This window comes from Macrosteles quadrilineatus, unplaced genomic scaffold, assembly GCF_028750875.1.
Source record: "Macrosteles quadrilineatus isolate MER2022 unplaced genomic scaffold, UCM_ALF_1.0 Scaffold_545__1_contigs__length_51028, whole genome shotgun sequence".
Taxonomy (NCBI): domain Eukaryota; kingdom Metazoa; phylum Arthropoda; class Insecta; order Hemiptera; family Cicadellidae; genus Macrosteles; species Macrosteles quadrilineatus.
Window position 1 is genome coordinate 29,456 of NW_026543138.1, and position 13,109 is coordinate 42,564.

Below are 13,109 nucleotides of genomic sequence, written 5' to 3' on the forward strand. Positions count from 1 at the left end.
TAAGTATTCCCTCTAAAGTAATTGCTGATAATAATCCGTTTGGGTCTTATCAATTCAAAACTTTTGCAGCTGAATGGAATTTTGAGATTGTCAATACAAGCCCCTTATACCCTAGATCGAATGGCCAAGTCGAGAGAATGATCCAAACTTTTAAGAAAATTCTCAAGAAATGTTGTGATGATAACACGGATATCAATTTAGACTTGCTTGAGTTCCGTAACACACCTGTAGTAGGTAACTTATCTCCGGCTCAATTACTAATGAGTCGTAGGCTACGAAGTAGAGTCCCAGTGTCTGCTAACTTGTTAAAACCGCAAGTACATGATACTAGTCTAGTAAGTAGGCTTCTTTCTAAACATCAGGAATTGTCTGCTAAATATTATACGACAGAAGTACTCGTCCTGGACGGTACTTTAAACCACAAGACAAAGTATATGTTTACAATGTTCACTCAAGGATTTGGGAACCTGGTCTTGTAGTAGGCTATACAGCTAACGTAAGGTCATATGTTGTAAAACTATTTCGAAGTGGAAGAGTTGTTACGCGTAATACATTTCATCTCAGGTTAAGACCTTCAGATGGTCAAAGTAATTGGTATAGTGACAATCATGACCAATCAATTGTCTGTGTTGAATCACCAATTAGGAATAGGCATTCCACTCCAATGTCCAGTAAAAGTGTGTCACAGCAACACGAAGAGTCAATCGTAAATAGTCCAATTGAACAAATGCCATCAATGAATGGAGATGTTGAAAATACAACTGATGAACCTACTTCCAGGTACGGTAGACCTCTTAGGAAACCCATTAGGTAATCAAATGTAATCAAATGTTTTGTTTTGTAAATGTAGCCTACTCAAATTTTAAACTTTTTCACTGATGTTAAGTAGCCTAACTGTTTTTATCCCTTGATCTGTAGGGAAAATCTTAGATCTACTTGGAGATGAGATGTTGTTTACTTTGTGTTTTATTTCATGCATAGCAGTTACTATTCTTTTGTGTACAATTTCATTTTACATCATGCGGAGCCAGTTAAGATGAAGAGACAATAACTAATAGCTGACATGTGTACTAAACAGTTGTGAGAAAATTCGAATAGGCCCTAATATCAATTTAAAATTGTATAAGAACCTCAGTAAAATTGTGTTGGTTAGTTGTTAGACAAACATGAAATTATTTTTAAGTAATAATAACTAGGTGGCGTTCGCAGAGGCATCCACAAAATTGAGCGGAGTCATCAAGGGTTCTTATTATATTGTTTTTGTCATACTGCAGTAAAAACAGTCGTTTTTAATGCATGCGTTGCGGGTCTAAAGTAGCATTTTTACTCTTTAGGGAGTAAAAATCGTTGACAACTCAGTTATAAATTTCTATTGTAAACGGTTGCATGTATCGAAATATGTATCGATTCGTGCTTAGTAATCATTTTAACCTACAGTCTACAGTCTCTTACCCTAGTATTTTAGCATTGCAGATACATTAATCCATTCCCACACTCAACACTGCTCACCTTTACTACTTCCTTCACCACCCCCTACGTCGTGGACCTGTTTCCTTCTCTTCCCATAGCATTTTTTAGGATTGCAGATACATTAATTTAATGTAAAAGACAGTTCCTACACTCTGCACTGCAAGTCTTACTACTTCCTTCACCATTTCCTATGTTATCGACCTGTTTCCTTCCCTTCTCATAGCATTTAAGTATTAGATACATTTATCTAACTGCCCAAACGGTTCCCCCACTCTGCACTGCCAGACTTTACTACTGCCTTCACCACTTCCTACGTAATGGGGCCTGTTTCCTTCCCTTCTCATAATATTTTAGGATTGAAGATACATTAATATAACTGCTACAGACGGTTCTCACACTATGCTCATACTTCATACTCATATGTTCATACTTAACTACTTCCTAAGCCACTTACTACATCGTGGACCTGTTTTCATCCTTTCCATAGCATTTTAGTATTTTAGATACGTTAATCTAATTGCCACAAACATTGCCCACACTCCGCACTGCTAGCCTTTACTACTTCTTTCACCATTTTATATGTCGTGGGCATGCTTCCATCCCTTCTCATAGCATTTCAGCATTGCAGATACATTAATCTAACTGCTACAAACGGTTTCCAGTTCCCACACTCCACACTGCTCACCCTATTTCCTTCACCTCTTCTTAGGTCGTGGACCTGTTTCCCTCTCTTCCCATAGAATTTAAAGATTGTAGATACCTTAAGGGGAGACTGTACCTTTTCTGGTTCAATGCTTTTTAAATGGATATTTTCTACAAGTTCAAGTACATATAGCACGAAAACTACTAAACCTATCATACTGATTTTTTGCACACTTAATTATCACATCCATATCTTTATGTTAAACCACTTTTTAAAGAAATATATCAATATAAAAATTATTTTCAATAATTTAAAACATACAAATTTTTATGCGATATTCTCAAAATAAAAATAAATTATTTTTTAAATGAAAATTTATAACCAATCAGTATATGATTGGTTTAATGTACTCACCAAGTACCCAGACTAATGCATGCAAAATTTTAAGTCTCTATGTATTACAGATTTTGAACTATGTGTACCTAAAGATAAAAAAACTAACTTTCGGAAAACACACTTAAAAGCTTTGCAGCACACACTCAAAGCCATAAGAATAGTGTGGCCGAAACCTCGGTAGAGTTAGCTTTGTTTATTTATTGTTATCATAAGAAGCTTTTAAATATACTAAGTATTATATATTTTCTTATCAGGAAGAAACGGAGATTAATTTTAGACGAAAAACAAAAATTTAATTTTTTAAGACAAACAAGGTTCAGTCTCCCCTTAATCTAATCGTCAAAAACAGTTCCAACACTCTGGACAGCTCGCCTTGACTACTTTCTTCACCAATTCCTACATCTCGGACCTGTTTCCCCCCCTTCCCTTAGCATTATTGGATTGCAAATATCTTAATCTATTGGTCATAAACAGATCTCACACTCCGAACAACTCGCCTTTACTACTTCCTTCACCACTTCCTACGTCACGGACCTGTTTCCCTCCCTTTCCATAGCATTTTAGGATTGCAGATACTTTAACCTAATCGTCATAAACAGTTCCCACACTCCGGACATCTCGCCTTTACTACTTCCTTCACCACTTCCGACGTCACGGACCTGTTTCCCTCCCTTTCCATAGCATTTTAGGATTGCAGATACCTTAATCTAAACGTCATAGACAGTTCCCACACTCCAAACAACTCGCCTTCACTACTTCCTTCACCACTTCCTACGTCGCGGGCCCGTTTTCCTCCCTTCCTATAGTATTTTAAGAATGCAGATACCTTAATCTAATTGTCATAAACAGTTTCCACACTCCGGACAGCTCGCCTTGACTACTTCCTTCACCACTTACGTCGCGGACCCGTTTTCCTCGCTTAATTCCCATAGAGTTTTAGGAATGTGTATACCTACATCTAATCGTCATAAACAGTTTCCACACTCCGGACAGCTCGCCTTGACTACTTCCTTCACCACTTACTACGTCGCGGACCCGTTTTCCTCCCTTCCATAGAATTTTAGGAATGTGTATACCTACATCTAATCGTCATAAACAGTTTCCACACTCCGGACAGCTCGCCTTGACTACTTCCTTCACCACTTCCTACGTCGCGGACCCGTTTTCCTCCCCTCCCATATAATTTTAGGAATGTGTATACCTAAATCTAATCGTCATAAACAGTTTCCACACTCCGGACAGCTCGCCTTGACTACTTCCTTCACCACTTCTTACGTCGCGGACCCGTTTTTCCTCCCTTCCCATATCATTTAAGAATGCAGATACCTTAATCTAATTGTCATAAACAGTTTCCACACTCCGGACAGCTAGCCTTGACTACTCCCTTCACCAATTCCTACGTCGCGGACCCGGTTTCCTCCCTTCCCGTAGAATTTTAGCAATGCTGATACCTAAATCTAATCGTCATAAACAGTGTCTACACTCCAGACTGCTCACCTTTATTACTTCCTTCACCCATACCACTTCCTACCTCACGGAACTCAAGCTAGTGTCGTCATTTGATTATATTTATGATCCATACCGTTTCTGTTCTAATATCTGTGAATTAATGCTATCAGCTATTTCTTTATCTACTGCATTCAAAAGTCAACAGCTGATCATATGTTTTTGTTTATGTGTCAAATACTGCTTCCATAAGGATTACATTGAAACTTTGAGACCCAGTGGGGCGGATTCCTGAGAGACTTTTTTAACGCCATATAGATGTTGGCACTCACCGATATGGTCTTTATCACTATGCAAAATTTGAAAACGATTGATTCAGCCGTCTAGGAGGAGTTTGCGTATTACGAAATGCATAAGAGTCGACGTATAAGAGCTTCGCTCGCTTCGCTCGCTCCGCTCAATGAGTTAAAAAGTTGTAATGCTAAGAGTTGTTAGAATTATTCCACACTAAGATGAAATTTTCACATTAAGATGGAAGAAGTAATAAAAAATAAAATGATGTAAACGTAGCAATTCAATAATGTAATAGCCTACATATAAAACTAATTTTAAGATAGGCTGAGAAAATTAAGAATGTTAATTTTGAAATAGTTTTGGTTGTAGCCTAAATTGTAATATTCAGTAAACAAGTGAATTAAAAAGTAGCCTAATGCTGTTGAGCACTTGGCATTCTGTGTGTTTCTAGGAAGTGAGATAGAAAACATGCATTTATAAGAAATAGGCCATAGCAAAGGTACATAAACAAAAGTGTTAAAAAATCATTATTAGTTACACTATCAGCAGAGTTATAGTAAACTTAAATTTAATTTGATTTGTTTCATAACCACTAACTATGTTAATGTTGTTTTGTAATGAGAGTTATTTTGAAGTAAGAAGATAAATGTTTCTTTTGTCAAAGAGGGAAATGTTAGCCTATAAGTACTCATTTCTAATCTAATTGTATTTTATATTTTGTTGTATTGGTACAACTGTAACTATCAGTAGTGGGGGAGCCTCGTCTGTGAGTCTCTTCCTTCTTCACTTTGGTTTTAATAAAGATGGCAGCTTTGAGTTAATTGAAGATGTTTGTTTTATTTAAATAGATATTCACCACAGCCTACTTTAATAATAATAATGACTGAAGAACAATCGCTACAGTATTCACGTCCAGGCTAGTGTTTCTTTCATCTTCATTTACCATTGTGGGACATTCATTTTGCTCCTCAATAGGCCTATTGAGTATTTGCAGTTGCCTTGAGTTGGTTGAGGTGGTGAAATATTGACTGAGCAAACTCTTACCGCACAGAAAAAATCCAGAAGTATAAGCAAATTGTATTTTTTGTTTAAGACGAAGCTGTTGAAAGGCTTGAGGAACAACAAATAGAGGAAGGAGTTCCAGCAAGTGAGAGTAGTGGGTTCACTCAAGTGAGCACAGAACAATTGTTCACCATTACTTCAGGTAATGTTATTACTTAGGTAATGTTATGCGTTGTATTATTCTATACTAATGACTTTATGAGTATTTCTATAAGTAGAATGGCATGAAGACATTTTTTAAAACCAATTCTTGTGTTTTTTTTACAGATAATCTCCAAAAAGCAAGAGCAAAATGCTCCTTGACCTCCAGCCAAAATTTGGTAAAACCAACCACACCTTTGCAATCAACATCAAGAGCGGATTCTTGTGCCAAGACAAGCAGTAAGTAAATTATGCAACATTGTAATTCGCACCATTAACAATTTGTAAATACCAATGTAGTCATGTTTTGATACCCCCAGAGGCCAAAAACACGATCCGTTGAACGGATCCTAGAAACATAAAAATGCACAATTTCAATTGTTATCATCTTGTAGTGCTAAAAAAACAATAAGTAGGCCTGTAGGTTTTTTTATGTTATCATAATAAGCTATTTTTGACATAACATACAATAGTTAAATCTGACATAATTTCGTTTGTGTGGAATTACATTTCCTTCAACTTTTGTAGTAAACTTTTTTTGCCATCTCTTACCATTACGCCATTCTCACTAATTACGTTCAATGTACAATATTAATAATGAGAAAACTCCATCAAAAATAAGAAATATTTTGTTTTTTTATTTTTCCTAATGATTTCTAAGGTTCTCAGGATAAGGATGAGGGGGGTCCGGAAGTTAAGACTTCATGTCAGCTTAATGTAAGTAGATATTGCAGCGCTCATTGACAGCTGTGAGAAAGGGTCGTCGAAACAGGCGAATTTTATTAGAAAATAGTGATCCGTTTCACATCTTCTCAATTCCTGTGTATTAAAATGTATTAATTTATTTCCCAACATTTTTATGGTCAAAATTTTGCAGGAATTTGATTCTTTATCACTGTTGGTAAGCTACATTTGTGCAGTCTTTTATAAAATTATTTTGTCCATGTTCCAGATTTTGAAGAAACATGTATTACAAACCAAAATTTGATGACAAATTATTTAAAGCAAATCCTTGGTGAGTTGTCATCAATGAATGACAAACTGGAAAAAATGTCACAAACACAAGAGATGGACCTGAGGATTGTTCAATCCAACTTGGAGGATAGTCTTCCATTAAAAGACCTGGAGAGTCTTGATACACTAGAGGAGAAACTAGAGGAAAAAAAATGAAGAAGAACTGGTAAGAAACAGATTCATTTCTGTTAGCTACATTTAACTTTTTGGCTTGTTGAAGTAGGCCTACTCCAATCTTAGGTTTACATTAGCAGCCACAGAATATTCTATTGGGTTTTAAAATCAGTTTGGTACAGCGATTGCTTTAAAACTTAGACTCTGTACACATGAGAGCGTTGCAACGCGCGTTACGTCTCGAGTTACGAAGGTTCTAATGTGACCGTACACATGTGAGCGTTGTAACGCGCATTTTGGAGTAGAGGGTTTTATGCATTTTTACGTGTACTTCTATATACTAAACCTTATGTTAATTATGATGTTCTCTTCTGTTGATATCCAATACCTAACAATGCTCTCGCAAGGTGCTAGACAGACTTTAACTTAAGTTAAATGTAGCAGTAGATATTAGCCTAGACACCTATTTATTATGAGTATTTTTACCTTTTTTGGTAGCCTAAGGTGTCCAAAATCCTTATCTCCTGCGAGACGCGTTTCGCATTAATTACAATGCATCTTCAGTCGCTGTCATTGTCAGGTCTCAACATTGCCCACAGAAGTGGTTGTCACGATTTACAAAACATATAACACAGTTCACGAAACACATATTTATATACAGTTTTACAACCATGGTCACACACGTACTGTACATCAAGCGAGCGGGAGACGACACGCGATACCGCACAAGGTTGTAGGCCTACTGCTTGTAGGCCTTGTGCGGTATCGCGTGTCGTCTCCCGCTCGCTTGATGTACAGTACGTGTGTGACCATGGTTGTAAAACTGTATATAAATATGTGTTTCGTGAACTGTGTTATATGTTTTGTAAATCGTGACAACCACTTCTGTGGGCAATGTTGAGACCTGACAATGACAGCGACTGAAGATGCATTGTAATTAATGCGAAACGCGTCTCGCAGGAGATAAGGATTTTGGACACCTTAGGCTACCAAAAAAGGTAAAAATACTCATAAATGTAGCAATTAGCATGCTTTAGTATTTTAAAGCTGACGTTCATATCCTCGATTAGGTTACAAAGAAAAAAAACATTCAAGCTAAACTTTCTTGTAAAAAGTGTTCTTAGGGAATTCCCCCCGACACAATTACCCGGGACCGCTTCCTTTATTTCATTTTGATGTCCACAAAGGAAAAAAAACATCATTAATTTAATATGTTATAGTTAAAATATTAAATTAAGCTGCAACGAGGGTATTTTGATTTTGTTTTTTTCTGTATATCCATAGTACAACTCCCTTACAAAAAAGTAAAAACTACCTTTACGCCACACTACATTATTTTGACGAACTTCCCACGCAAGGATTTAGTCCAGAAAACAGCTGTTTGCCGCCAGCTTATTCAAATGGGGTTTCATTGCGTACTACTGTGCTGCAATGAGTTTTGCCGGACACTAATCAGCTGATTATACTGTATTTAGGTGGCAGTGAGTGGTTATAAACAAAAACATAACCTCTCTTAGAGGTTATGACTAGTGATTTTTAGTCCTTTAGTTGGTGGTAATATATAAGGATTTGTACGGATTTAGTAGTATGGCGTAAACTATCGTACGTAACTTGTCCAAAATGTGTGTACCGGACTCATATGGTAATCCCGTACTCGACTTCGTCTCGCACGGGAACGACCACACTCGTCCGGTAAACACTTTTTTTCAGGACTAGTAACGTAATATACTATTTCGATTTTGTATGTACTATTATAGGGTTTTTGTGTATTATCATAGGGTTATTAAATGCTTATAAAGTTCCTTATAAAATATCATGTTTCTTCTCTAAAACACAGGATGTTTTATACAAGTTATTTCATTTATAGCCCTTCCTTAAGAGAAGGTAGGATTGCCTAGTTGGCTACTAAACTCCTTAAACGTTAATGTAATACCCATCCTCTTATTTTATTTCAGATTCATCTCCTTGCACGTGCTGGAGGATCATCGACAGCTGATGCCTGTAGGAGGGCCCTGCGAACAGTGATGGCAGATGAAGTTGCCTGTCTATTTAGCTGGGCAGGGCAGAAAGGGAAGAGAGCATTTAGCTCTCTCCGAATGAAGACAGCAGTTTTCAGTAAGTTTTCATAATAGGTAACTAGTGAGAGCCCAAGGGTGCAAGTTAAGTTATGTCATACTAGCTGATTGTTTATACAGAGTGTCGACAAGTCGGGAAATAGGTGGGATTATTGTCAGGAAAAGGCCTGCATTTACGTCAGCGGTCGCAAACATATATTCATGTTCTATTTCTTATTTAGATAAAAATTAAAAGATCAAAAGAAACTAAACTGTTTTTAATCAAGACACAAATACAAGACAATATTATTAAAGAAAGTAAATAAAAACATATGGTTAAATAATAATTAAATAACCATAGAGGTTGAACATCTTTCCCTTTGAGTTTTTTTTTCTCAAAGTTTATTCAGGAAATCGTTTGGTTGGTCTTATAATTCTGCCTCTTGATGATTTTTTAATTGCAGCTTCTTGATTGGGAATTGTTGATCGTGAAAAAGATTTACTGTAATCTTGGGGTGTTCTAGATGGAGTAGTAGAAGCTTTTTCAGTAGTATTTGATAGGGACGAGTTGGTTTGAGTAACAGTAGTAAATGGCAGAGTATCTGGCATTGTATCTTTAATGGATAAAGGAATAGGATTGTTCGGTTTCGCTCAGAGTACGTGAAATATAAGAAATAGGTTTCCAATTTCCATCTGTTTGTTGTTGTAAAAGTACTCCACCCAAGCCTTGTGTTGAAGAGTCAGCAGAAATCATAGTTGGTTTATCCTTGTCATAGAATGCTAGTTGAGGTGGAGATGCCAATAATTCTTTAAGTTCATTGAATGCTTTCTGTTGTTCAAACCCCCAACACCATTCGTTTTTTCTACTTAGAAGGTCGGTAATGGGTTTTAGTAATCTACTTTTGTTAGGTATGTATTTGCCAATAAAGTTAACCATGCCAAGTAACCTTTGTACACCCAAAATATCTGTTGGAGGTGCCATTTTTCTTACAGCTTCGACTTTCGTCTCATCGACTTTGATTCCTGATTCGGATAGATGGTGATCTAAGTAGGTTAAGGATGTTTGAGAGAACAAACATTTGTCTCTGTTTAAGGTGAAGCCTGCACGTTCAAGTTTGGTAAGTACTTCTTCTAAGAAATAGTCATGTTCTTGTTGAGTTTTCCCCCAAACAATTATATCGTCCATGTGCGCAAGTACATTCATTTGACCTTTAAGGGTTCGATTCACGCATTCCTGGAATACTTCTGGTGCAGATGTTATTCCAAAGGGTAGTTTCAGAAATTTAAAGCGTCCAAACAGTGTCAGAAACGTTGTCAAATCTTGGGATTCTTCGTCCAATGTGATCTGCCAGAATCCATTATTAGCATCCAATTTAGAGTAGCATTTTGCTTCTGAGATTTGGGCAAGTGTTATGTCGATGGGTTGAATAGGATAGTATCTTCGTTTGACGCATCTGTTTAATTTAGTAAGATCCACACAGATGCGAACTTTGTTAGAGTCCTTCTTTGGCACAACAACCATTGGAGAGCACCAGTCTGTGGCATGGTGTACCTCAGCAATCACCCCCATTGACACCATTCTTTCAAGCTCTTCTTTAGTAGATTCCCAAAGAGGAAGAGGAATCCGACGAGGTGTGTTGATTGCAAATGGATTGGCGTTATTTTTCAGTTCTACTTTGTATTTAACATCAATAGAACCTAAGCCTTCGAACAATTTAGGGTGTCTGTTATACCAGTCATTACAGGATGGCTGTATTTCATTGATTCGAGCAAGTAACTGCAAATCTTTTATTGCAGGTTTACCTAGAAGGGGTTGGGAAGTGCCCTTTGAAACAAATATAGTCTCATAACATGTTTTGTGATTATGGGATAGTTTGACTGTAGCAGTTCCCAAAATTGACAAAGCTTGACCATTTGCGCCGCTAAATGTTTTGGATGTGGGATTCAGTTTGATTTTCTTGTTCAATTTAATGTCGGAAGGCAAAATCGTTACGTCTGCTCCTATATCAATTTTGAAAAGAACATCATCACTGTCGTTCATATTTAACACTACAGACCAAGGATCATCACGTACGGTTTTGTCAACAGAGCCAATTTGAGGGTCTATGTACTGAGAGCAAACATTTTCGGTGGGGTTTTCAAGGGGAGAATCATCATATTCAATTTGACTGACTTTGTTTGATTTGCAAACATTTGGGAAATGACCGACTTTTTTTACAAAACCCACATTTGTATTGTTTAGCTGGACAGTTGAATCTTTTGTGTAAAACTGTCGAGCCACACCAAAAACATCTCTTTTTGACATTGGACAGGCTTTTATTGTCATTAATTGGCTTAAAGTATCGATTATTTTTTGATTTATCAGGAGAAATGTTTGATTTACTTAAATGTTGAGTGCTTTTGTTTATTAATGCTACGTCAGCCAAGTTTAGTGTTTGTTTCTGTCTTGTTAGTTCTTCAGATCTACGGATAGTGTTAATAGCTGTGTTAAGTTTTAATTCGGGTTCAAGTTGAATACGATCACTTAGTGATTCGTCCTGCATACCAATAATCAAAACCATCAGAATCATCTCCTCTTCAATCTGACCCCAATCACAGTTTTTTGCATGATTATGAAGGTCTGTGATAAAGTTCTCAATCGGCATGGAACCCTGTTTAAGTTTTAGAAACCTAGCCCATTCAAAAATTAGGTTCTTTTGTTGTTCTTCTTTAGAACAACTTTGTAATTAGATTTGTCATTGTCATTTAACCTGAATGAGTTAAGTATATCCTCTCCCTTTTCCCCCATACAGTATATAAGCATGTCAATCTGATGCTTACCAGAATGTAGAGCTAAATTGTTAAGGGAATAATACCTCTCAAAGCGAGTCTTCCATGTCTTCCAGTCGTGAGGATTGAAGGAAAAGGCTTCAGGAGGCTTAATGTTCAGGGATACGGGTTCTTCATTCGACTGCGCCATGTTCTATTTCTTATTTAGATAAAAAATACAAGACAATATTATTAAAGAAAGTAAATAAAAACATATGGTTAAATAATAATTAAATAACCATAGAGGTTGAACAATTCACCTTTGCTTAGTAAACTTAACTTATGTCAACTCAGCTCACATTGACAATGATTGCAACTTTGCCAACTTTCTTTACATGTTGGCAATATTAAGTTCTTCATAAAAACCAGGTTTATACAGGCCTCATGGCAGAGAAAAACTTAAAAGCTGTACAGTTTCTACAAGCAACAAGATTACCTTTGTTATTTTAATGTTCTCTATCAGTAACATTTAAGACAAATAATCTGTTAATATTACAAGGTATATTCAGGTTTTTTAGCCTTTAAATAAACTTTTAATCATAATAGTGTTTTAAAAATTTGTCTGTTTGTTTCTGATTAGGAGCTGTGCAGAAACAGTTTGCAGACTCAAAGAATAAAGACATCGAAAGAGCAGTACAAGATTGGCTCAAGCCATCAAAAAATCGCCTCCTCAGCAAGGAGAAATCTCGGTAGGCCTAGTTGTACAAAATGTTGTATTTACCTATGGCCTAAATTAAGACAGAGAGACTGCATTATGTATTCAGGGTTGTCAAGCAACTGTAAAACCTTACAGCTAATGAGTTTTGACATAACCTAAAATAAGCCGTGATTTTGCTTTAAAACCTTAAACATCTTTTTTACCCTAAACAATCTAAAACTCACTTTATACAAATATATAGTGATATTTATCGATCTTCAAACCAATTTATTATTATTTTTATTATCTCCCTGCTAGTGTGCAGTATACAATGCTACTTACTCCTAATTACTGTGATTACCCAATACGACGTCATTTGTGATGTCTAAGAATTTCACTGCACACTATGAGCTTGAGATAGACAGTAAAAAGGGCGGGAGAGAGAAAAAAGGGAAGATCAAGAGCTAAAACAAAATAACAAATTTGTCTTGTTTATTAATATTAATAGTAAATAAAAACTCAATCAGCTAAATAGGAATTTGCTTTGTCTGCATGTTTGCTGGGGTGTGGGTATTTGATATTTAATCAAATAACAGCTTTATCTTGGTGTTTTATGGTCTTGTGGCTTACAAAGTTTCATGTGTCATATTAAATTAATATATTAATGACATTCGATTAATATCAGTTAATAATTTTCTTCCTTACTAGAAGTAAAGTTTTTGATGGTTTTTTGTTGATGAATATTCTGTTACTAGTTAAAAATTGATGTTACACCCATACTTCTCCCAGCAAGGAGTGAGCTATCAATTTTGTTAAAAAAAGGTTTTTTTTTAATAGAAAGAAACCTCCTCAGTGTTTTAGCGACATGAATTGTTATGGAACTGCACATAGAAAGGCTAACATAGTAATTAATTGTTAATGTTGCCAATTCTGAAGTGCCATAATCATGTTCTATATAAAATCAACAAGAACTTTTAGGTAAAATTCTTAAAATTATTTAGTGTGAATAAAACATTTGTAACAATTACAT

At 36.1% G+C, this 13,109-nt stretch overlaps 1 protein-coding gene across 1 annotated transcript; it reads left to right on the forward strand.

Moving 5' to 3' along the window:
• The first annotated feature begins 655 nt into the window (after positions 1 to 655).
• Positions 656 to 12,131, forward strand: LOC128982554 (uncharacterized). The gene is made up of 6 exons (XM_054401509.1): positions 656 to 780; positions 5,343 to 5,453; positions 5,579 to 5,692; positions 6,405 to 6,632; positions 8,536 to 8,695; positions 12,023 to 12,131. Exons 1-4 carry the CDS (start codon positions 741 to 743, stop codon positions 6,620 to 6,622), a joined length of 483 nt encoding a protein of 160 aa, XP_054257484.1. The 5' UTR covers positions 656 to 740; the 3' UTR covers positions 6,623 to 6,632; positions 8,536 to 8,695; positions 12,023 to 12,131.
• The last annotated feature ends 978 nt before the right edge of the window (positions 12,132 to 13,109 follow it).